General features: G+C 39.1%; 2 protein-coding genes across 7 annotated transcripts; both read right to left on the bottom strand.

Annotated features, from left to right (window-relative positions):
- Positions 1 to 282: 282 nt before the first annotated feature.
- Positions 283 to 15,055, bottom strand: LOC147856999 (pentatricopeptide repeat-containing protein DOT4, chloroplastic-like). Of its 3 annotated transcripts, XM_087328515.1 has the most exons (4): positions 14,815 to 14,952; positions 3,595 to 3,716; positions 3,366 to 3,515; positions 283 to 2,808 (listed from the first exon to the last, which is right to left on the bottom strand). In XM_087328515.1, the coding sequence occupies exon 4, from the start codon at positions 2,741 to 2,743 to the stop codon at positions 983 to 985; it is 1,761 nt and encodes a 586-aa protein (XP_087184641.1). In that variant the 5' UTR covers positions 2,744 to 2,808; positions 3,366 to 3,515; positions 3,595 to 3,716; positions 14,815 to 14,952; the 3' UTR covers positions 283 to 982. The 3 variants fall into 3 exon arrangements, with proteins under 3 accessions (XP_087184641.1, XP_087184640.1, XP_087184638.1); XM_087328514.1 differs by lacking the exon at positions 3,366 to 3,515 and having other exon boundaries at positions 283 to 2,971; XM_087328512.1 differs by lacking the exons at positions 3,366 to 3,515; positions 3,595 to 3,716 and having other exon boundaries at positions 283 to 2,971; positions 14,815 to 15,055.
- Positions 15,056 to 16,214: 1,159 nt separating this feature from the next.
- On the bottom strand, positions 16,215 to 21,774 carry LOC147857000 (ribonuclease II, chloroplastic/mitochondrial-like). 4 transcript variants are annotated; one of them, XM_087328509.1, is made up of 15 exons: positions 21,588 to 21,774; positions 21,382 to 21,440; positions 20,784 to 20,946; positions 20,570 to 20,683; positions 20,405 to 20,482; positions 20,195 to 20,323; positions 19,139 to 19,360; positions 18,874 to 19,059; positions 18,699 to 18,761; positions 18,495 to 18,601; positions 18,263 to 18,412; positions 18,020 to 18,179; positions 17,530 to 17,925; positions 17,225 to 17,449; positions 16,215 to 16,713 (listed from the first exon to the last, which is right to left on the bottom strand). In XM_087328509.1, exons 1-15 carry the CDS (start codon positions 21,657 to 21,659, stop codon positions 16,612 to 16,614), a joined length of 2,226 nt encoding a protein of 741 aa, XP_087184635.1. In that variant the 5' UTR covers positions 21,660 to 21,774; the 3' UTR covers positions 16,215 to 16,611. The 4 variants fall into 4 exon arrangements, with proteins under 4 accessions (XP_087184635.1, XP_087184634.1, XP_087184636.1 ...); XM_087328508.1 differs by having other exon boundaries at positions 16,215 to 16,717; XM_087328510.1 differs by having other exon boundaries at positions 16,215 to 16,717; positions 21,382 to 21,460; positions 21,588 to 21,773.
- Between the last annotated feature and the right edge of the window lie 4,677 nt (positions 21,775 to 26,451).

The raw sequence follows: 26,451 nt of genomic DNA on the forward strand, positions 1-26,451 counted from the left end.
ATTAGAAGGATAAGTAGTTGTTCAATCTTTGCATGCAATGCAAAAGAGTTTAACTGATAGTCATTGGGACTAGCAAGAAGTTGGCTCCACTTCATATATGATTCATAATAAATAATATCCAAGTTTTAAAAGACCTAATGGTATGCCTAAATGCGATGTCCATGATATAGTTTATTTTTATTTGAGAATTCGTCCTAAATTATGCATGTTCTTAGAAGAACAGTCAATATAGCTTTTGACTTAAAGTTTTGGAAGAAAAGTCTAGAGAGACACCACCATATATATTCTGAATGCAGAACATTATCATTCAATATACCTTGTTTAATGTAGTAACCCCTTACACATGGAGAAATGTTATGAAACATGCTTGTGGAAGCTCCAATATGGTGAAATTGCATTGCTCAATTTTGTACAGGGCACTGAAATATGAGCACTAACACATTGCAAGGCTAGGAAAGCCAATGACCTGGGGTTCCACTGAAGGGTTCTACCGTCTTGCTGATCCTTTATTATTTGGTGCTCATGGCTCTGTCCACTTTGTTACATAAGACCCATATAACTTCTCAAAATCATTCGCTATTGATCATTATCATATTTATTTCCTGGCTTATGACATGGTTTATCCCAGTGTCATAACTTCTTAAATCATTAGATATTTAGCATTATGTTCCCATGTGACTTCACATCATTAGATTTCCATGTTTTTAGCTCTATGTATGTTGCATCCACTTAGTGACATATCTCACTTGGTGTAACTACTGAATATGTCCTTTTTGTAATCATTTTATGACGATCGTGGATAGGCCAGTTTGTTTCTCTTTCTTTACGTCCTCTTGTGCTTTTGTTTCCACTTTGTGTCTTTGTGACATAGGACTGCAATATAACCCTGAGTATCGGCTGAGCATTACGTACTCATGTTTTTACTGAGCCAAAAACATATTTTGTCTCACTAAAGCTGCTAATCGTTTTCCTTATTAGGGTATCATTCTATCGGCATCCATGATTCCATTTTTATGCCCACACCTTCAATCTTCTCTACATCTTTCATGCCTGCAGCTGCATAAATGTTTCTCATAGATACATAAGCTATAACATCCTTTTCATCTAGTTCTATTGCATGCTGGAAGGCCAATTTTCCGAGGTTCACGTTCTCCCATTTCTTGCAAGCACCCAATATACTATGCCAGGCCATTCGGGAGTCGGGCGATGGTATTATTTGATTGCTAAATGTTATTGCCTTGTCTAAGTGACCTGCACGGCCATAAAGATCAACCATGCATTGGAGATGCTTTGAAGTGGGGGATATGCCATAACATGTGCTTATAATCTCAAAGCAATTCTCCCCCTTATCCAGGAGTCCAGAGTGACTACAAGCATTAAGTAGAATGGTCAATATAGTTGAATCTGGTTGCTTACCTTCTTGTATCATTTTATTGAAGGACTTGAATACAATTTCCTCTTCTCCAAGCTGGGCATATCCATCTAAAAGAGCAGTCCATGAAACTAGATCATGAAGTAGAAGTTTGCTAAACACTTCTTGTGCTTCTAGCAGCATGCCACAATTTGCATACATACCTACCAATGTAGTACCAACAGCTATATCCTCTCCCATGAACCCTTCCCTTATCATTCTAGCATGTATTTCTTGACCTTTACCAGGTGCTCCTGTGTGTCCACAAGCTTGCAATGTGCAAAGGAATGTGACTTTGTCCGGAACAAAACCAGCATGTTGCATCTTTTCGAAACAATGTAATGCATCTTCCCCTTCTCCATGTTGAGCATTGCCAGCGATAAGTGCATTCCAGGATGCTCTACTGGGAATCCGAAGGCCATGGAAGGCTCCCTCTGCTTTTGAAAGCATACCACATTTGCTGTACATGTCAACCAAGGCTGTTCCAACTAAAACATCATTGCATAACAAATCATCTTTTATGTAGGCAAGTATACTTTCACCTTTTTCAGCTGATTCAATGCTACCACAAGCTTTCAAGACACAAGAAAGTGTTACTGCCGAGGGAGAGAAGCCCTCCCGTCTCAGTTGATCAAAGCATTGGAATACCTCATTGCAATGCCCATATTGAGCATATCCTGCAATGAGGGCATTCCATGAGACCACATCCCGTTTCGGCAAGATGTCAAACACCTCTTGTGCTTTCGAAAGATTGCCGCATTTGGTGTACATATCTACCAAAGCATTTCCAAGAACAATGTCTTTTGTCAGCAATCCATCCTTAATGATCTTAGCATGAATTTCATGGCCCTTTTCAGCTGCTTTCACAATTCCACAAGCTTTTAAGACACAAGAAAATGTCACAGAATTCGGAGATATGCCCTTCAATTGCATCTCCTCATAACAATTCAATGCTTCCTGACCATAGCCACATTGAGCATATCCTGCAATGAGTGTAGTCCATGAGATGACATCTTGAACTGGAAGATCTTCAAATACCTCTTGTGCTTTTTCAAGGAGGCCACACTTAGCATACATATCTATCAGTGCATTGCCAACAATTCTGTTATTTTCAAGCAATCCATCTTTAACAATCTTAGCATATATCTCTTGACCTTTATTGACTGCTCTTGTGTTACCACATGCCTTTAAGACACAAACAAGTGTGACTGCATCTGGAGAGATACCTTCTTGTTGCATTTGTTGAAAGTAAACAAGTGCTTCCAAACCGTCTCCACTTTTTGCGTATTGAGCAATAAGAGAGTTCCATGAAATTAGTTCCCAAGATGGCATTCCATCAAATAGACTTTGGGCTCTTTTTAGAAAACCATGTTCCGCATAAATATTTGCCAACAAATCTGGAGTATTAGCATTGTTTTCACGAATCCTGTAATTTACGACATCATCTACAAAACCACCAGCATCCTTTTGGCAGATATTTTCAAACTCCTTAGTCTGGTCTTTTGTCGAAGAAAATATTCCTTCCATCATCTTTTCTTTTTTTTCCATCTCAATGGAGATCTTCGTAGAAATAGCATGCACAAAAAAAAACGGCAAGCATCAATTTTTAATTATCACACTACACTATGATGAAACAAGCCACATGAGCAAAAGTATCTTATCATATTAAACTTAAGATATAATGGGCTTTGGGTTCATTGAAGACCAATGTTTGGCAAAATTATTGGCTAGGTTTCCTTTTCATGCATGAAATAGTATAAAATTACAAGATATTAATGCAAGTTTACAAGTGTTTAGGTAGTATCTTATATACCTTTTGTCAGATTTTGCTCCATTATAGATACTTCCAACCGAAGTGTTCAAAAGTTTTTATCAGCCTTTTAGTGGATGAAAATACATTCAGCTAAAGAGAGATTCATCGATGAGAAATAACAAAGATTGAGATTGATCTTACATCATTGTTTTTCTGTTCATCTGCAATAGCCAAAAGTGCTTCCTTCTCAGTTCTTCCCGAACCCAGAAGGGATTGAAGGAACCACTGTATTCAAAGTAAATCATTGCCAACTCTATGTTTGAAAAACTGGATTACTAGGGATTTTGTTTTCTGTTGAGGCAAAACAATACCATACATATAGAAAAAACGAAAAGAAATACCAACAAGATAAGGCACATGGATTCAGCACCTTATCCTTTTGAATGTCCCCCCAATATGATGAATTGCAGAAATAGTCTCTCCATTGAGCATCGAAGTTTCTTCTTAGAACAAGTGTTCAGGAAACTTTTCTTCATTAATTGGCTCAGTTTCCTTATCATGCATGAATTAACAGGATTATTATATTATTTGTATGAGATTTTGTGCCCTTTTTATTTGGAAAAAACAAATTTATATAAATTGAACAAACAAAAAGCAATAATATTTCTGGCAGATTTTGATCCATTTAATGAAATTTTGAAAGGAAATCAGTAAATGTTTATCGCATGTTGTCCCGTTCCACAACAAATTTAGAAACTTAACATAAATTTTATATATTTCTTGTTGGGTTCTTGCTTTGAATCCCAAAAAACTTCCTCACTTAAGGGTTATGACAGTATATATAGACAGGGGGAAAAAACCTCCTAAAGAGGGAAAAAATGGCCCCTGTTCTCCTAAGTGTGTTCACACACATCATTGTCCTAAGTGTGTTCACACATCACTGTCCTAAGTGTGTTCACACACATCACTATCCTAAGTGTGTTCACACAGCACTGTCCTAAGTGTGTTCACACATCACTACCGAAATATGTCAACAAAACCCCCTTGGGAGTGATGCGGTGAACAAGGAGCTAGCACTCATGGATAAGCAAGTGCCAAGCTATGTGGATAGAGACCAATCCACAAATGGAAGTATGCCTAAAGCTTTGCGGAAAGCTTCAAACTTCTCCCTAGGCAGAGCCTTTTTGAAGAGGTCTGCAATGTTCTCTTGCGTGGGCACTTAAGCCAAACTGATCTCTCCGGCAGAGAACCTTTCCCTAACATAGTGATAATGCACCTCAATGTGCTTAGTGCGAGCATGGAACACAGGGTTCCTAGCAACTGCCATTGCGCTTTGACTATCAGTGAAGATGGTGGTGGCAGAAGACTGACCAACACCCAAATCAGCTAAAAGGCGTCTGAGCCACACACACTCAACTGTAGCTGTGAAAGCTGCCCTATACTCAGCCTCACAACTAGAAGTGCCCACAGTAGGCTGCTTCTTGCTCAACCAAGATATGCATGAGCTACCAAGCATGAAGCAAAAACCACTTGTGGACACACGAGTGTCATAACAACCAGCCCAATCAGAGTCAGAAAAAGCATGCAGGTCTGGCGGTAGTGTTCCCCCTTGGGATAAAACAAATCAAGTGACCGGGTACCACTCAAGTAGCGAAAGATGCTCTTAACTGCCTGCCAATGCTTAACTCCTGGGCAATGCATAAACCTGCTCATCTGAGACACAGCAAACTGAATATCAGGTCGGGTTATGCATAAGTAAATCAAACAAACTGAATAAAGATAGTTCCCAAGAGAATGTGTCTGCATAGGGCCACAAACATCACTATGAACAAGCTGCAATTTCTGTGAAGCTCTAACGGAACCATCGAAAGGATGAACGTTCCATTTTGCCCAAAATACAGCCTTCACAAACATGCTTTCAACCACGATGAGCTGCAATTGCACAGATGCTACGAACAGTAGTCATACGGCAGGTGGGCGCAAAGGTCTCATCAAAATCAATGCCTTTTTCTTGGGCATAACCTTTTGCAACAAGCCTAGCCTTATACCTATCAATTGTTCCATCAGGTTTACACTTTAGCTTATATACTCACTTAGTGCCAATAGCCTTCTTGCCAGGAGGCAAGTCACATAAAGACCATGTACCAGTCTTCATAATAGCATCATATTCTCATTCCATAGCAACCATCCAATTTTCTGAATTTTGTGCTTCATCAAAAGAAACAGGCTCATTCTCATCGCAAAGACTAGAGGCAGCCATAGCATAACAATCTGATGCAAAAGAAGCACTATGATAACCTGAACGAATACAATATGACAAAGGAAAATCCAATTTACTGTCTTGCAAAGTCTGCAACAACCATTTAGGCACAGTCTTTGCCTCCTCTATATCAGCCCTCTCATTAATAAGTGCATCATGTAAGTCTGCATCAGAAATAGGATGATCTGCATCAGAAATGGAATGATCAGCATCATTATGAGTAGCTTCCAAAGGCTGAGAAGGTGCCTCAAGTGGGCCAACACTTAACTGTTCACTTGTAAAAAGAGGCAACAAAGTGTCATACACATCTCTAAAGCTAACTGATGTCTCCTTAGTACATGAAAGAAGTGGCTGAATTGCATCCTCCACAAAAACAACATCACGGCTAACCAAAATGCGTGTAGATTGTGGATGATACAGACAATAACCTTTACTTTCAGAACTGTATCCTACAAAAATACATTTCACTGCTTTATCATCCAATTTTTTGCATTGTTGTTTAGGCACTAATGCATATGCCAAACAACCAAAAACACGCAGATGAGTAACAGATGGCTTTTGGCCATGCCAAGCTTCATATGGAGTGATAGAGTGCAGTGCTTTAGTGGGACACCTGTTGAGTACATATGCTGCACACATGACAGCCTCAAGCCAAAAACTATGCGGTAGGGCCTGACTTTTGACCATACACCTCGCCATTTCCATGAGTGACCTGTTCTTTCTTTCAACAACTCCATTTTGTTGAGGTGTATACAACATTGTACACTGATGTTTTATCCCATGTTCAACCAGAAATGCATTAAACTCATAAGACATATGCTCCCCCCCCTCGATCAGAACGGAGGGTGCCCATTTTACATGCTGACAAATTCTCAGCCAAAGCTAGAAATTGTTTGAAGCACAGAAACACTTCGGACTTTGCCTTCAATGGATATACCCATGCATGCCTAGAAAAGTCATCAATGAAAGTCACGAAATAAAGATAGTTCCCAAGAGAATGTGTCTGCATAGGGCCACAGACATCACTATGAACAAGCTGCAATTTCTGTGAAGCTCTAACGGAACCATCGAAAGGATGAACGTTCCATTTTGCCCAAAATACAGCCTTCACAAACATGCTTTCGAGGTGCCTCAAGTTTGGGCAAGGAGGACACCATTTCAGATTTCTGCAAGCAAAGCAAACTTGCAAAATTCAAATGACCAAAGCATGCATGCCAAATCTTTGCATTTGAAATAGCCTAAGAATCTTGTATTGCACAGGCTGAATCATTTATAGATCGTTCAGAATCTACGAGGTTATACAACCCACGACATAAAATGCCAGAAGCAATAATAACATCCCCATTGGACAGATCATGAACTGTACACCTGTCATCAACAAATTTAACAACCAAGCCAACCTTGGCTAATGCTAAAACTGACAACAGATTTTTCTTGATCCCTGGCACAAACAAAGCATCTGACAAGATGAAAGGACTACCATCAGCAGTAGTCAAAATGATCTTACCAACACCCATAACTGGATAAGATGAGTTGTTGGCGCATGTGACAGTATTCCCTGTAGGGGCAAGCTCCAATGAAGTGAAGAAATTGCGCTGCGAGGTAATATGTTTGGTTGCCCCACTGTCGAAGTACCAAACATTTGATTGTACAACAAACATACATTGTTCAAGTGAAGATGGGTCAAAACTGCAAACAGTAGTAAATGCCAATTCTTCATTCTGCACAAGATTTGTAGACTTTGTTTTTGGTGCAGAGACTTCTGCAACAACGAGTCCTGCCTCCTTTTTCTTTGCCTCTTTTGCAGCCAAATTTGGACAGTTCTTCATAATATGATCAATTCCTTTACAATATTTGCAAAACAGTTTTTGTTTCTGCTCTTGTTTTTTTTCATTCACTTGTGAATTATTAGCAAATCTCTGCTTGCTAGCATAAGAGTTCCATTTACCTTTGCCCTTCTAACTAGCTAGGAAAGCTTGATCTACAACACGCATAATAGACCTGTTTTGCCTAGACTGATCTTCCTGTAACAAAATGGAGACTAGCTCCTCAAATGATAAGGCATTGGGATTACCTTTCATCATTGAACGAAGAGTAGAAGCAAAACTCTGATATGAATCAGGAAGACCATTTAGAAAGGTTTGCACAAGTAAACTATTTGGTATCATTTCATCAGTAGAAATTAATTGTTCCTTGAAATCTTTGATTTTTGTAAGAAAACTGTCCATAGAATCACCTTCATTCATGTGCTCACTCTCCAATTGCTTTTGGGAGATAAGCAACACAAGCCTCATTTCTTGCTTGGTACAAAGTGGTAAGAGTATCCCAAGCATCCTTTGCTGTCTTGCAAGAGCGAATATGGGGAATAATGGCACGTTTCACAGACAAAGCTATCAAAGCATGTGCCTGAGCATCTCTACCATCCCAACAACGTTGCTCTGCAGTTGGTACAACAGAAACTATAGCATGGACATTGAGTAGGATGATCAACATCCTCGACAGAATCAATACCATCAGCATTTGTGTTCTCAACGACATGAAGTTTTTCAGCTCCTTGAACCACATTCCACAACCCCTTTGCTACTAATACATGCGCATCATATAAGCCCAAAGAGGGTAATTTGTTCTATCCAGTTTATCCTCAACAGCAAGTATCCGAAATACATCATTGCTCTCAGCCATGGCCGTGGACTGAACACATTTTGATGTAAAAAATGGACTGCTGAAGGGAATAACATACCTCTTTGACTTGAAAGATGAACAAGTGAAGAGAAAAGGGAAGCAAATCTGATTTTTGAAGGTTATAGGAATGTCTTGGAAGACTCAACGAGGCTTTTTCTAGGATTGAATAGACTTGGAAGCAGAAAAAAAAAACACAACTGAAACTGCGCAGAGGAAGAAAACACGCAGAAATTGGTTTTTTCAACAGCAGAAAAATGCCACCACAGATGGCACAGATGGACTGCGTATGAGAGCCGTTGCTTTGCTGCTCAAATGTCGCTTTTTTGGCTCTGATACCACTGTTGGGTTCTTGCTTTGAATCCCAAAAAACTTCCTCACTTGAGAGTTATGAGAGTATATATAGACAGGGGGGAAAAAACCACCTAAAGAGGGAAAAAATGCCCCTGTTGTCCTAAGTGTGATCACACACATCACTGTCCTAAGTGTGTTCACACACATCACTATCCTAAGTGTGTTCACACACATCACTACCGAAATATGTCAACATTTCTACCAGATTTTTGTCGGAGGGTGGCAGCTCCAGCCCTGCACTCTCTTCCATCTTTATTATCTTTGTACTATATTCTCTCCCTTCCCAGATTCTTCCCTCTCTAGAATCTGCAACTCCTTTAATGCTGTCTCTATCTAGAATTTGTAATGCTTTAAATGCCTTTTTTTCTCTTCTACTTTTTCCAAGATATTCCCTTTTATTCCTAGTTTTTTGTACCTGTTTGGTAGTACAAGAGCCACTTTACTACCAAACAACCATTTCACCCACTTTCCCCAATTTTGTATAAATAGGCTATACCAGCCTCTTTTGTAAAGACTTTTTTTACTTTGGTTGCTACTTAAAAACAAGCTTTATTCCTTGGCTGTGTCTTTGCTCTTTGCAACCCTTTTTTCTACTGCTGTCTAACAGCCTTCTCACAGCTTGGCTGTGCCTATTTTGTTTTAAGTCTTCCGCTGCTGCTATTAACAGCTTTTCTCACAATTTTGTTTCCTTTGATTGTGGGAAAATACCACAAAGTTATAGAAATCTAATAGAAATCCAGTTTAACTATGCATGGTCATCGACCATATGCCAAAAGCATTCAGATAAAACAATGTATAAAAATATCACAAATTCATATTACATTTTATTCCCTTCAATTATGAGAAAACGCCTTGTAATGTGAAGTGTTTACAATCAGAGATAAGCAGCAGATTATTCTGAGACACAAACACAAATCACGCTACACACTGTTTTACGTGGAAAATCCCAAATCAGGGAAAAAACCACGGGCACTCTAGCCAACAAATTCACCATGAATGAAGAGTACAAAACAAACAGATTACAGAGCTTTCACCTTTCTGGATGAAAGGCTCTAGTCTCAGAGAGTATCACAGCAGTATGAATCTCACAACAACAATATATGAAACGACTAAACCTGTTTTGTTGTATATGCAACAGATTGGTGTCTGAAATCACTTCTAGGGTTTGGGCAAGTTCCACAAAACTGTGCCTACCCTTGTTGTCTTCACGTCTTCTCTCTGTCTTACTCACACGGGCTAACTCAGAACTTCTCTTCTCTGTTTCAGCCCTTGTCTCTCACGCTATCTCAACCTTTTCCTTTCTCTGTTTTTACTCACGTTCTCTCTCTCTCTTCACTGTTCTTCTCTGTTCTGCTCACTATATCACTTATGCACAGAGATAATACTTACCTGAAAACCTAACATATATATATATATATTCAACCATTCAGCCGACTCTCATTAGGCTTCTCGACCAATTTCGGCCAGCCGACTCTCATTCGGCCTCTCGGCCAATTCACAGCTTTTCAGCCGTCTTCCCAATCAGGAGGGACAATCTTACATAACAAACTCACCCTTCACTAGTCGACCAGACCAGTCTTTCGCCGATAGACAATGAGTTTTTCCATAGATAAAGTCTTTGTAAGCATGTCTGATCAATTGTCATCGGTACGGATCTTCGCTAAAACAAACTCATTTTCATCCACTCTCTCTCGTAACCAGTGATACCTTCTTTGAATGTGCTTTGTACAAGAGTGATTGGCAGCATTCTTGGCAAGGTGGATAGCACTCTGATTATCGCAATGAAGTAGGAATTTTTCTTGCTTCATTCTTAGTTCACTTAGAAAATCCCTCATCCAAATCGATTCCTTCCCGGCCTCCATTGCAGCCATATACTCAGCCTCTGTGGTCGACAATGCCACAACCTTTTCCAATCTTGATTGCCATGACACAACTCCCCTTGACACAACCCCCCCTGCATAGGTCATCACATACCCTGATGTGGATCGGCTGGAATCTACATCACCCGACATATTAAAATTTGTGAAACCTTCGAGCATAGGTTTCCCGGATCCATACCTAAGGCATACACTTGAAGTACCTTTTAGGTATCTGAGTATCCATTTCATGGCTGCCTAATGCTCCTTTCCAGGATTGCTCATGTATCAACCGATTGTCCCAACAACAAATGCAATGTCCAGCCTAGTGCAAACCATAGCATACATTAGGCTCCCAACAACCGAGGCATACGGCACCCTTCTCATCTCAGCCTTATCCTTCTCACCTCTTGGACATTGACTAGAATTTAGCTTAAAGTTCACCGGCAATGGAGATCCAACAGATTTTGCATTATACATGTTAAACCTTTGCAAAACTTTTGTCACATATTGCTCCTGTGATAACCATAACATATTTTAGTCCTATCCTGGACTATATGCATTCCCAAAATCTGTTTTGCCGAACCTACATTCTTCATGGCAAAGGGTTTGCTTAAAGCTTTCTTCAAGCTCGCAATCTTCTTCGCATTTTGTCCAACAACTAACATATCATCTACATACAGCAAGAGAATCAGAAAATCTCTTTCATCATACCTTTTCACAAATACACAATGATCGGCTTGTGTTTTGTGGAATCCGCATTCCAGCATGAAGGATTCAAACTTCTTATACCATTGTCGAGGAGTTTGTTTCAACCCATACAAGCTCTTCCTCAATCTACATACAAGATTCTCCTTTCCTTTCACCTCAAAGCCCTCTGGCTACTACATATATAGATTTCCTCTTCCAACTCACCATGCAAAAATGTTGTTTTTACATCCAATTGTTCAATCTCCATTCATAATGGCAACCATGCTCAAAACAGTCCGGATGGATGTCATCTTTACTATTGGGGCAAATATCTCATCAAAATCAACACCCTTTTTATGCTGAAAACCCTTCACCACAATGTGGGCCTTATACCTATGTGTACTTCCATCTTCTCCAGTTTTTAACTTGTAGACCCATTTGTTTCTGAGTGCCTTCTTTCCCTCATGCAGCTCCATTAGCTCATAAGTGTGGTTCTCATCGAAGGAATTCATCTCATCTTGCATGGCACTATACCACTTCTCACTGTGCACATCTGTCATGGCTTCTTCATAACATTCTGGCTCGCCTTCATCAGTCAAGAGGACATATTGACTAGCTGAATACCGAGAGGAGAACTTCCTTTGCCTGAGTGGGTATCTCCTTTCTTCAGCTACCGGCTCAGATTCAGTTTCTTCTGCCAGCTTATCTTCCGGCTCAGATTCATGTGCATCAGCCTATTGTTATGTATCAGCCGGCTCAGATTCAGTTTCATCCGCTGGCTGTTGTCTGCTGGGCGGTTGTGTGGAAGAGGGATCGACTAGTGCCGACTCCATAAAAGTAGCCGGTTGAGAAGACGACATTGGTTTTTGCTATCTCCAGTCTTCAATCGTCTTGTCTTCCAATGTCCCTGCTCCTCACCACCTTTTTATCAAGGAGATCCCACAACTTGTAGCCGAACTCATCTTCCGAGTACCCCAACAATATGCATGGCTTGGCATTGCTATCCAGCTTTGATCTCTGATCTTTTGCAACATGCATATAAGGTAGGCATCCGAACACCCTTAAGTGTTGGTAAGACACATTTCTTCCTGTCCACACCCTTTGTGGGACATCACCCTTTAGAGGCACTGAGGGGGACCTATTTATAAGGTAAACAGCTGTCAACATTGCCTCAGCCAAATACGATTTTGACAACTTTGCATGCGACAACATGCTTCTTACCCTTTCCATTATGGTCCAATTCATTCTCTCTGCTAGACCATTCGGCTCAAGTGTCTTTGGCATTGTATACTCAAGTTTGATGCCTTGAGTCTTGCAATACATCTTGAATTGGCATCTATACTCACCACCGTTATCTGTTCATACAGCTTTCAACTTCTGTCCAAATTCTCTTTCTGCCCTCACATGAAACTCTGTAAAGACAATAGAAACACAATAGAGTCTTCCTCTGGAAACAATAGAAACTCTTTCTGTCCAGGTTTCCCACAATAGAAACACGAGATTCTTCCTCTAGACTTTGACCTGGCGTAAGACTTGTCTCTTTTTTTAGGACTTCTATGTTTACTTCTTCCTCTACCAAGGTTTTGTGCCACATTCGCCTCCGATTGAGACAAGGCACTTTTATCATTTCTTCTTGTCTCTTCGTTACTACTTGTAAAGATGGGTTCTCTTCTTTACAAGAGGCACTAAGTGACACTACTAGGTTCTCTCAACTGTCCAGTAGAGTACATAGTAGTAACAAGGCATGCTATCACGAAAACACCAACCGTAGACTACGACAAACCACAGATAATGAGGCTATGACCGATAAGGTTACGAACATAAAACTCGACGTGATGAGGCTAGAAACTCGGGAAGTTGGGAGCAACAAGACGAGGAACTTAAGAAGCTAGGAACGACATAAGAGAATGAAGAGACATGAAGAAGGAGACAAGATGGAATGAAATGAGAATACTAGATTGATGTGTCAATGACTGGTGTTGAATCCCTTGAAAGGGACCAAGGAGGTTACAAGTATTTATACTTTGAGTCGAAGTACATGCATTAGAATATTCTGGAGATTATTTGGGAGAATATTCTAGAACCCTCTAGAACCTTCTAGATCTAGAACTTTCTAAAAACTCCTAGGACTTGAAATCAATAATCTACTAATAATCTACTAAGATATATATAACATGATCATATATTTGGATGTGTTGGTTAGAACACAACACTTGACTATATACAGGAGGTCAAGAGTTCAAATCTTGACATCACTGTTGTCATGTCTGTCTTGTGACACCTGCATAGCATCATCTAGTGGGAACTTCGCTGATGCTAGCTGGTTTACTAGTCCCATGAAAGTACTAATGTGCACCACAATGCTATCACCATCTCTGTACTTTAGCCTCACTACTTTCCTCATCAGGGAAGTTTTGTTTAGAGCATTTTTCCTTTCATACAGGGCAGAGAGTTTATGCCACAGGCGTAGGCATTTGTATCGTTTGCAACATGTTGTAGGACGCTCACGTCTATACATTGTCTGATAGTTGCAACAACCTTTCTATTTAGGATTTTCCACTCAGACTCTATTACCCCAATTGGTATATCCTTCGTATCTATCGGCTCATACAAGTCTCTAACTATTAGAAGATCCTCCATCTTGATCTTCCAGTCAGAATAGTTGAGAGAGTTTAGGACTATCATTCTTGGAAAACCACTCACACTTCCTTCCATCTAGGACCTAGTGCTCTGATACCAGTTTGAAGTGTTTACAATCAGTGATAAGCAACAGATTATTCTGAGACACAAACACAAATCAAGCTACACACTGTTTTAGGTGGAAAATCCCAAATCAGGAAAAAAACCACGGGCACTCTAGCCAACAAATTCACTGTGAATGAAGAGTACAAAACAAACAGATTACAGAGCTTTCAGCTTTCTCGATGAAAGGCTCAAGCCTCAGAGAGTATCCCAGCAGTATGAATCTCACAACAACAATATATGAAACGACTAAACCTGTTTTGTTGTAGATGCAACAGATTGGTGTCTGAAATCACTTCTCGGGTTTGGGCAAATTCCACAAAACTGTGCCTACCCTTGCTGTCTTCACGTCTTCTCTCTTATTTGGTCTTATACGCCATTTTGGCCTCTTAAAAGGCGTTAATATATCTTTCTTTCTTTCTTTCTTTCTGTCTTACTCACACAGGCTAGCTCAGAACTTCTCTTCTCTGTTTCAGCCCTTGTCTCTCATGCTATCTCAGCCTTTTCCTTTCTCTGTTCTGCTCACTATATCACTTACGCACTGAGATAATACTTACCTGAAAACCTAACATATATATATATATATATATATATATATATATATATATTCGACCATTCGGCCGACTCTCATTCAGCTTCTCGACCGATTTCGGCCAGCTGACTCCCATTCGGCCTCTCGACCGATTTCGGTCAGCCAACTCTCGTTCGGCCTCTCGGCCGAATCACAGATTTTCAGCCGTCTTCCCCATCAGGAGGGACAAGCTTACATAACATAATGCCTTTCAATTATGAGAAAATGCTGCAAATTGGCAAAAACGTGACAAAAATTACATATTTTCATCATATTTTCCTTTGGAGGACATATGACTGATGTATAGGAATTTAACATGTTTTATAACCCTTCATAGTGAGAAAACAATCCAATCCCATTTCAATTTAGCAAAATTAGAACGCCTCTATTACAAACTTGTTTTGATCAGATCAGAATGAAAATGGTATGTGTATATATACATTAATAAATATACCCCAAAAGAAACAAAGACCAAAAAGGGGGTGAAAAGGAAGTCACCTGTAAACCAGACACCATTTGGGTGGAAATAATCGATCCTTGCTTGTCTTTCTTCTTCATCTTCGTCTGTTGAAGAATTTGATGTTGTTGAAGAAGATGAAGATTCTGAGGATGAAGAAGTTTCCTAGTCTGGTGTTTGGACTGTGAGATTTGAAGGAAAGCCTCAAGCACTGGGTCCGCCACAGCCATTGAGGAAGGAGGCAAAGAGAGAGAGAGAAAGAGAGAGAGAGAGAGAGAGAGAGAGAGAAGATACATTAACGTCTTCTATTTTGTAAGACCAAATGTGGCCAAAGTATGTATGTACATATCTCCAAGAAAAAATGCCACATGGCCGAAAGGCGCTACAACGAGGGGGGCCAAACCCCGAGCGATATGATGCCTCGAATAAATAGATCACATGATCACTCGAGACTCAAGCCATCCGTTATATGTCCATTATACAGATTGTAATTGAGCTCATTCAGATGGCTTACATGGACCGTCTGTTTGTCGACCTGAATGATCTTGATTCCCCAGTTGCTCATCATGTCCTTCGCAACATTCCAATCTTCTATTGTCGGTCATTGGTGGATATATAAGGACCAATGTGACGCAAACATCTGCTAGCGTTGTTAGGGTTAGTTTGATGTCCTCTTATGCATAGGCCCAACCCCCTAGATGAGAGATTTGCTTGTCATTGCTACTATCATTGCCATCGTTGATTTCGTCTCTATTGGTATGTTTTACCAATATGCTATCAACAACATTCTACACTCTCATAAGTACATTCCTCATTAAGTCTGAATATAGTGATTGATTGTATGGCTTATCCAACACAAAGTTGGTCGAAGGTTTCTCAAGCACATTGGAAGTGGCCAGGGCTGAATATCATACCAATAGAACCATATGATGATATTTCTTGGATATTTCCTTCAATTGTACTACAGGTTCTGAATATCCATGCATAATTTACAATGTGGTATGTCACATGTGCTAAGGAAATCCTAGGATTGAAATTTGGGTCTAGAAATAAAATGCCATATACTCCTCTCTAACATCAATAATGAATTTACGATTCCCCTTGTTTAGAAGTTAGAACATTGTCTCTAGTCTCTAAATTTTGACCTTTGGATACTCTGTGTGCACATGCACAAGTTTTCGTGCAATGAAAATCTAGATGGTGTCATGTTATGTGCTTTCAAATTCCTAACTGTGGAAATTTGGGACTTGCATAACTTATAAAGATTAAATTCCATTTTTGGAGAAGTTTCTTCCTCACTGTGCAGAGAATTCACTTCCAAGTCGCATATAACCTTAAAAACATTCTTTGATCGGATTACGAATATACCTTGATAGATTGTATGAGCTTATAGTTGATATATTTATAAAAAGAAGTTATACTGAGATACTCAAATATGGCCACCAAAAAAACAATTCTGTTTTTATTGATTCTCTGTTAATATATTACCAATTAGATTTACAAACTGTCTGCTACCAAAACTACTGGTAATGGTAGAACTCCAATAGGATTATATGATGACATAACGATTCAAGCCTCTTTCAAAATAACAAATCCTCACGCAGTAAGCTTGACTTATACATCATCCACGTATTCAGCAATTCTCTTCCAGCCAGGTAATGCATTGTACAAAATGCTGAATCCTGGTGCAGTATAGCATACCAATCGAAACCAAACAAATCTATACATACTCCCATCCAAATTCTTATATATTGAATATGGAGTGTTTGGGTTTTAAATCCATCAAAAATATGGAGTCACTCTACTCTTTCTTCGTCCTCATGTTTTGGGTGACTCTCTTAAAAGTAACAAGTTCTTTCGTGGCTGTATCTCTTCAATATGGACAAAGAACTCCTCGCCAGGATGCCGCTTCCACTGCAGCTCCAAAGGATTCTGAATACCTAACTGCAAAAGTAATTCATCCTCATATACTTAGGGTTTGTAGACAAAAGTAATTCATCCTCATATACTTAAGGTTTGTAGATGGACACCCATGGCACATTACTCAAAAATCACCGGTAACTTATGTATTTAATCTTTTTACATTAAATTATGTGTCGTTGATCTGGTACACATTATACTACATGAAGCAGAGTGGACAAGTTTTCACTGCCATATGAAATTTTGCACGATTTCCAAAAAGTGAACACAAGTTTGGTTACTTGAACAGGACAATATTGCATATTGATTTTATATGGATAGCTCAAGAGCTTTAACATTGAAACATATGATGGGTTGCAAGTATGAGTGCAAATACAGTTCGGAAATGCATCAATCACCCAGGGACACTTCGTGGATTTCAGCAGCATATATTTCTCTAAATGGCAATATTTCTCAGTAGACAGTTTAGTTACCTGAAAAGAAAAGGAAAATTGGGAATTGATTAAGAATACACATCAGAAAGAGACAAACCTCAGTTAAGAGAACAATGGCATGCATATTTCTGACTAATCGCATCAAACACACACAGTATTTCCTGTTGCGTGGTTGTCTCCTGATATATTCCAATATCCAATAGCGTTCAGTTTCGAGTTGCAATTTTTTTGCAGTCTTGCATGCAGCATTTACAACTAACATGCTCGCCTCCAGGTAGCCAGCCACAAGAGGGGGGTCCTCATTTCTTAAGACAGCTTTTATCTGGCAGGATTTATGAAATCACTTCAATATATCCTTCACATTTTCCAGGAAAAATGTGTCCAAGTTATCTTAATATGTACCTGAAAGTGTGCCAAAAGATCTGCATAGCGTCGAATCGGAGATGTAAATTGCACATAGCCTAGTAGGCCCAGAGATGAATGAGATATGGGCTTTAAAAAGTTCACATCAGCACGAGCTGTCGAACGTAGCAATGCAAGTGCACGTGCAGGTCCCTCGGGAATCATATGAAATTGCTTATTAACCTCTTCATTTTGGATTTGGCCTCTGTAAGGCAAGGCAAGACCTCGTTCACCCCCAAATTTCGCAATCGTTTCTCCACACAGAATCATCATCTCAGATACTAAAACTGCAGAGCGACTAGTCTCATCATCCAAGGTGATGGTAATTTGGGGATTATCTGTCTCTTCCCCTACAACATGAACATTAGCCTTTGGGATAAGTACATTCGAAGCACCCTGTGTGCATTCATAGAATTTCATAACTATTGTCAGTCAATATGGTTTTTCGATATGCATATGTGTGTAGAAACATCTGGTTGCCATGACTTACTTTAGAAAGGCGCCACTTCTTTCGTAATGCAGCAGCTTCGTACAAAATTGATAACTCTGATTCATCATCCAGATCTAGAGATAGTAGCTCAGATGCAGACTCATAGGAGAGCTGGTATGTTGGGCAGATTAAAGAATTCTCAACTCTTATTTCTGCCACACTTCACCATTGATATTGTGTCAAAAACAAGGAGATGAAACATATGTTATTCTATATATCTTGTAACAAGATTAGCACATATACCTGCCATCATGTGACAGAACCACCGATACACTGATAGCTGCGCAGCATCTTCCTTGCTTAAGGCTCATAAAATCTGTTGCAAGCTCCACAGGGAACATCGGGATGCTCATAGTTGGCAGGTATATGGATGTACACCTCTTGCTTGCCTCTCTTTACACCAACATAAAGAAATTATAAGATATAATTTTTAAGCCATTATATTAGGTGAAGATGTTATGACTCAAAACCTTACTTCCGCAATATATTATCCCAGTTTACCCAGCGTGTTGGATCAGCTACATGTATCCAAACCTTAAGTCGACCATCTGGTAATCTAACAGCACTAAGTCCATCATCGATCTAGCATATAATCAAAACAACCGGCAATAAATATTGATGCCACTTTCCGAAATATTTCTGACAACATCAACATGCCTCAAACTGAGGGTCTACTCACTTCATTTGGATTTTCAGTATCAATTGTGTACACTTTCATTGATGTGAGGTCTACTCGTCTATCCTGCACATGGACAACCAAAAACTTAAGAGCCTTGGCATTTACTATATGACATGATTAATATAAATATGATGTGATCATTAGTTGTTCACAGAAAACTTTGAGATTTCTATACCTTGTCCTGGTCCTCATGATGGTTAGTTTTCATTGATTTTGTGACTTCTAAAGCCTCCTTTGAAAATTCGATTGGCACATTCAGTTTAAGAAGATTTAAGTTCTCATGAATTCCGAAGTAGCCCATCTGGATCATCACGTTTCCCGCACCTTCTGGACTTCTCACAACTCCAAGAGCGTCCAATATCTGTTCTTCAATAGGAGAACAACATGTTGAAATCAAGAGCATCGAACTGCGATGAAAGTCATAAACCATAAAGATGTACCTGAACCACATCTTGCTTTCGTTTGTCACATTCACACCTCTCAAGAGCAAATGCTTTCATCGACTCGAGTTGAGTTTTGAATTCAGATATTGAATCCCATGATTTTTTCTTTGGTCTCTCTTCTTGAGGCAATTGCATTACTGCTTTCACAAGGCTGACAAAATCAGAATATTTCCTTTGTGTGATTTCTTGACGAAGCTGCTGAAGCCGCAATTGCCTAACCTTCTCCATGGAATCGAAAACTAGTTAAGTCAGTCTCTAGTTTGTGAACAGTATGAAAAGGTATACCAGAAAGTAAGAGGAAATCAAGAACGGAGATAAAATACCTCCAAGAAATAGGCAAAAAATTCAAAGAAGAAAACAGACACAAGCTACAAGTGCAATATCATCATCATCATCATCATAGCTTGCAGACAATTATGCCATGCCCATTTGTGTCATTGGTGCATAATATAAGGTTAAAGGTTTGATAAACACAACCAAGAAGATCACATCAGAGTTTGCTATGAGAATATCAACTGGTATGAAGATAGATAACAGTAGGAAACCTTCAGCTCCGAAAAAGGAAACAGGGATTAAGAATCAAACAAACAAGATACACACACTCAATCAATCCAAGGTATCTATTGCCGCATTTTTATGAGCATATTGAAAATTTGTATTATTTGATCAATTAGTTCTGAGATGGTCTCAATCACTGGTATCTAGTTCAACATCCCATACCATGTGAGGAAAGTGGCAGCAGAACTTGAAGTCCGAAGAATTGGTACTGGTTGTTACAAGGGATTCAAGAACTCTACAAGCAAATAGGTTGCAAAAACGCATCACAAGATAGACAGCTATACATAAACCAATTAACTTTAGGCCTACGCCTGGGACAGGTCTATTACCTATCTCAGGCTTCAAAGGTTTCATGGATGTAAGTTCTGTTGCATGTTTATACCAAACTTATCATGACAGTTTCCACCAAGATCTCCTTTTCGAAGATCAAGCTGTGGGTTAAGACACAAAATGAGAATTTCAAAAGAAAAGAGAGGCGAGAATAAATATATGAACCTGTTCCAATGGTCGTGGCTCATAGAGTGGGCAATAGCCCTCCTCCTTGCACGCAAAATACATTGGGTATGAAGTTACCAACCGATACGCACCATAACACTTTTCCGGTGACATATTCCCATATATGACCTGAATTTTGTACATCAGTAGGATCATATATCATGCATGAAAATCCCAAAATATCTACCACAATCATCAGCTTAAACATACCAATGTCAACTCTTCCAGATCAACTACTTTGCTATTCATGATCATTTCCTCCCAAGCAACCTCTAGCCGAATTGGGTCCTGAAAGCGTGTTCTCCACATGAGGGAATCAAGCATATGCAAACGGTAAAGTTTAAGAAATCCATATTGGGATAATTGGAAACCAACCTGCAAGACCTCAACCTGACGAAGCATCTCTGACAGGTCTTTTGGCGTGAACTTCTCACCCCCTGGAACAATAACATTGATTTGTTTTGGTCTAACCGTACATGTTTCTGCATTCTGGTGTTTTAGATGGCTTCATTAGCTTCCATTCTACATAGAGGAACCACCTCAACTACATACAAGAATGTTACAACCACAAGATCGACAGAGCACAAACCTGATCGAGTACATTCCAATTTCTCCTGCCTTCACGAGCTTGTGTCACACCGACACCAATTTCACCGGATTCTTTGGTGTATTCCACAATAAGTCCCTCCTGAAGGTTTATCTTCCGGTGTCTTCTGCCACGGATTTCTGGACTACTCGCGGTGAAATTCAACCTGCAATCAATTTATTGAACTGAGATGTGTACACTAACCTAATTCTCTTCATTAAGAGAATTCTGATGCATCATAATTGCTCTTTGTCTACAAGATAGCCTCCCTTTCTTAAAAGTGTTGAAGTTTTCTTCTTAAACCTTGCACTCGCTATTAAACTGAGAAGTTTGTAATTGACCCTAATTCACTTCATTAAAGAGGTCCTGAAATCATTCCAAGTTTCAATGATTATTCTTTGTGTTTGAAAATAGCAACAGCTTGCCTTTGTGGAAACATCTATCCTCTCATTCTTTGAAATTTTAACCTAATTTAAAAGCTTTCTTACTAGAAAACCTAAACTCTAAAACATAAAGTGAAACGTTAACCCGAAAACAAAAAACTGATACCCCAAATTTCTAAATCTACAATATGCCCTTCCAATGAACAACATATTCATACCTAACATTCTTGTGGGCAATGGCGGGAAAGGATGGAAGAATGGTGGGTCCTCCTCTAGTCTGCAAGTTTCAATCCTCCTCTGAAGTTAAATAAGAAAATGAAAGATAACAGATTTTCTAATTTATAGCAAAGCAAAACCCTACACCTTCCCAAAAATAAGAATAAAAGATAAAAAATAAAAAACTCAGATTGCTTGGTCGTTTTACCAGGTACACAAATGTCCTCTGCACACAAGAATGTGTCAGACCCACGGTTCTGAATGAAAGGAACTTGGGCATGGCGAAAAAGGGTGAGATGATGAAGAAGATGATGGTGGTGAAGAAATGGGGTTCTTCCTTCTGCTGCTGCTAAAACCCTAAAACCCTCGCTTGAAAACACTCATCTCTCCCTCTCTCATGGATCTTCTACAGATAGCTCTACTTCTCATATGTTTTTCTTTTGGGGGGGGGGAGAGAAGAGGGCATTTAGAGATTTCCCCAAATACCCTCCAAACTTTTTGTTATTTCCAGAGATGCCCCCCCCTTGGTCCACAACCCCTTCCACCAATGCTTCTCTCTCTCTCTCTTGGTAAAACCACACAATTATAATAATTGCATGTAAAATCCACTTAGTTACAACACTTCTTAGTCTCCTCTACCTATCATATATGCCTATGTTGGGAGAGGGACATTTTGTAATGCTATTAAAAAAACCTGAATATGCATTTGAGGAAATGATCCCCACATGCTCTAACATCCAAAAATTCCACATGAGAATACTTTTAAGCTTCTTTATATAGGCTTTCACCCCATGTCTATTATCAAACATGAAAGCATTACGCATATTCCAATTGTGTTGTAGACCCCAATAACGTAAAAATTGGAACAATATCTCCATCTCATCATCTGACCCATTTTGAACATATTGAGAAAAAACCCATTGTTGAGGTCTCAAACAACAACGGGTTAAAACTTGCCAAATGTCCGATAAGTACTTCCAATGGTACCCGCTATAGGACATTTAATGAACCTATGTGTACTATCCTCCAATGAAACGGTGCAAAATAAACAAGTGCCAAATCCTAGTCCTCGTCTCTTTAATGCCAAACCTAATGGGAGATAACCAAGTTAATGATGTCATCTCATGATGATACAATATATTTGTAGTGACCTGTAACAAGCGTGTACCATCTTGTAACCGCCAATCCACCCAATGTGCAAAATTTGTTTTCAATGGCAAAGATCCTTGCAACAATAATTTCTCCCAAATAAATCCATAATTTGGGGGAATACATAACCATCGCTTGGCATCTTCAAAATCCGACAACCTTTGAGATTCATTATCAACCACATCTCCCAAATGTACAATCCTGAATCGAAATAAACGATTGAATTGAGATCTCAACTTCTCTTTCCCATGCCAAAACAACACTTGAGAAGAAACAAGCAATTCATTTTGTAATGAATTACAATATTCTCGATCACTTGATGGTCCCCATTCAAAAAGAGATAATGCATCTTGCCATGATCTTACCAAATGTTGTCCAGATACAGAATGTCGAATCTTTAGAGGAATACTTCCATTGAGTAATGACCACCAGGATGCTTGAATCTTTGTTTTCCCGTGCACCAATCCTTCATGCTCAATAAAATATTGCATCATAGATATCCATGGTTGATGTTGTTGACATATATCTCGTAATAATGCAAATCTACGACCCATCAAATGCCTTTCCAAATCCAATATTGCTGCACCACCTAACCTTTTAGGAGTAGCCAAATGGTCCCATACAATCCATGTAACTCCCATCATTTCTCCCTTCCGCTACAACATGAACCGAATAGGTTGTAAAATGTTTTGCAATGCCTTCTTAGTCCAATGTAGTAAAGGCAAAAAAAATAATAACATGGGTATCAAGAATAACTTTGAGTCGTACATGAAAGGGCCATAATTGAGACTTCCGATACATAAATTTGTCCTTCAATTTACTACCAATCCAATCAATCAATTGAACATTTGTAACATCAACACCCAATGGATCACCCAAATGTCGATAAATTGATCCTCGTGTAATCATTGACCCTCGCCATCCCAAACATTCCAAATCACTCTCCGTACAAGAAATAAGGCGAGACTTCCTCCAATTTATATACAACCCTGAAGCCAAAGAAAATTGATCCAAACTTGCATACTCCTTTCAAGATTTTATTTTGAGACTTGTAAAAACATAAAAGAATCATCATCCAATGCTTGTGCCACCAATTGTCCACCAGAAGGAAGATGCAAACCCACAATATCACCATTAGCTGCAATATTTGACAACATTACTAACAAAGGATGTGTAACAATAGCAAATAACAATGGGCGTAGTGGACATCCTTGCCGCACGGATCTAGTAAGAAACACTTTCGGAGTAACTCCGCCATTAAGCATCACACGCAAGGTCGCATTTTGCGCTAGCAAAAAGATAAGTCAACACATACAAGGGCCAAACCCCATATTATACATCACACCTGAGAGGAAAGACCAATTAACATGATCATATGCTTTTTCCAAATCTTATTGCACCATAACCATTTCTTGATGTGTATGTCGAGCATAATCGGTAGCCATTTGAACATTCAAAACATTATGCAATATATTTCTATCTGTAATAAAACCATATTGAGATGGATGAATAAGTTGACGTAAGAACTTCTGAAGTCTGTTGGATAATATCTTTGCAAACACTTTGTATAACCCTCCCATCAATGAAACATGCATCCATTGATGAAATGACTCTGGAAACGGTACCTTTCGTATCAATTTGATCAAGCCCACCTTCTAGCTCTTAGTCATGAAACCAGAATCCCAACATTGTTGAAACATTTGTGTGAATGGACTCTTAAGCATGCCAACATACTTCTTAAAAACTTCATTTGTGTCGAGACTCGTGGGTAGAAGATAGAGTGAGAGCGAGAGCGAGAGCGAAAGAGAGAGGGTGTGTGTGTGTGTGTGTGTGCGTGAGAGAGAGAGAGAGAGTGAGAGAGAGATAGAGTGGGAGAGATAAGACTTGAAATAGAAATGAGATTATATTATAATGAAACAAGATTACAATGAGTAGGCTAAGGGCTAAAGACTGGTGTTGAACCGAATGAGTTGAAACGAATGCATAGACAATTATTTATAGGTCCTTATGGAGTAATCTAGAATGTTCTAGAATATTTTAGATTTTATGATAAGAAATATAATCATGAAATATTAAAGGATGTTCTAGAATAATCTAGAATGTTCTAGAATATTCTAATATCTTGTAATAACTAGAAACATAATTATTATAATCACACAACATATATGTTATTACAATGGTTAAGGGTTCAACACATAGACCAAGAAGTCGTGGGTTTGATTCTTGATAACCAAAATGTTGTCTTCATGACAATTTGTAACACCATCCCAACCAGGGCTTTTACCATTTGGAAGATGTAACAATACCTTTTCCACCTTAGCTTCTTCAAAATCAGCATCCAATTCTTGACAAATATTTGTATTCAACTGCACATAAAACATCTCATTCTTTATCGAATAAAGTTTTCCATAATATATATTTCTTATGAGGAGAAGATGCCCCTCGCACATTCCATGATAGCACTTTCATTTAACACCTGTAGTAAGAACTTGCTCTTTATGAGCAAGTGTATTCATGAATGTACTAACTACTTGTTCAAGAGTTGCATAAGGATTCGTGTGTACTATATCCCTTCCAACAATATTGGGGTTTTGTTGTCTAGCTCCACGAGAACGAAGTCCTTGATTTAATCGAGTTCGTACCACCCTTCCTGAATGTGTACTATCTATGTATTGACGGAGTTAAACCCTCGATGTCGTTTGCGAAGTTCGTACCGACGTATACCCTTTTGATGGCGAATCGGGCGGAGGTAGTTGTCGGATACCTCTGAGCCTCACACTCACTTAATGATTGGTAAATGATTAAGCATGATATCTCTCTCACTCTCTCAAGCTCTCTCTCATAAACAATAGGTTAATAGATATAGACAATAAGAAGGAAGAGTATGTTTATTAACCCTCTTTGCTAAGAGGTCTAGCACCGACAAGGAGAGAGATTAGTGTTCTCTAACTAAACACCTCACTAATCTCTCTTAAGCTCAAAGGTTACAAGAAGGAGGAGAGGAAGCTCTAGATCTAATCAATAGGAGATCTTTACAAATGGGAGAACCCCCTCAAAGCCACTATTATGTGGTTTATATAGCTTTCACATTTAGGGTATGGGCCTTTCACACTTGAACGTCTCTTTGCTTTCTTTTCCTCTTGTCGTTTCCTCTTCGTACTACGTCCTTGTTGATGCGCTCTTATTCGTGATTGGTTGTGTTGTTATCCCAACGCTTAACACTGAAAAATTGAATTTGAATTGGTTGGATAATCTCTCATTTCACACTTGTTTCTGCCAAGGATTTTTCTTAAACCCCTCATTCAATCTCAAATTATCTTTTGGTAATGCCTTACCATTAATATTTTTTGTGTCGCTTTGTATGGCAACACCCTTCCCTTTTATCTTATGCTTCACTTGATGCCACTCTCCATCTTCAACATCCGGGTCATCATTAATGCATACTCCATTCTCCTCCTCGACACCTCTAACATGACCGTGAACTTTAGGATCTCGCTCTAACCCATGAGATGTTCCCTCATCCATGACCATATCAACCATTGAGACAATATCTCTCTCAACATCTTCCTTATTTTTCCCTTTGACATTATTTTCTAGGGATAGTTCACCATGAGATTGGCATTCCGCCATAAAATGCCCCAATTTACCACATTTAAAACAATGTCCTGCAAAGGTCTCCCATTGAAGCTTAAAACGAAATCGACCAAATCGAGATGTATCTATATTCAATCATCCTGGAAGTTTACAACTTGTATCCCATAACATGCAAAATCTACATTTGTTCAACGAATTAACATGAGGAGCAACCTAAACTTTACCAATTTGAGGCATCAATCCTGGTAGTAAATCCCAAAAGAATGAGTTACTGCAATCAACGATAACCCAAATTGGATATTGTTGTTTTAATAAATATTTATAATCCA

The sequence above is a fragment of the Azolla caroliniana genome, unplaced genomic scaffold (genome assembly GCF_043228905.1).
Source record: "Azolla caroliniana isolate FFs.n. ecotype wild unplaced genomic scaffold, voAzoCaro1.0.p SCAF_12, whole genome shotgun sequence".
Classification (NCBI taxonomy): domain Eukaryota; kingdom Viridiplantae; phylum Streptophyta; class Polypodiopsida; order Salviniales; family Salviniaceae; genus Azolla; species Azolla caroliniana.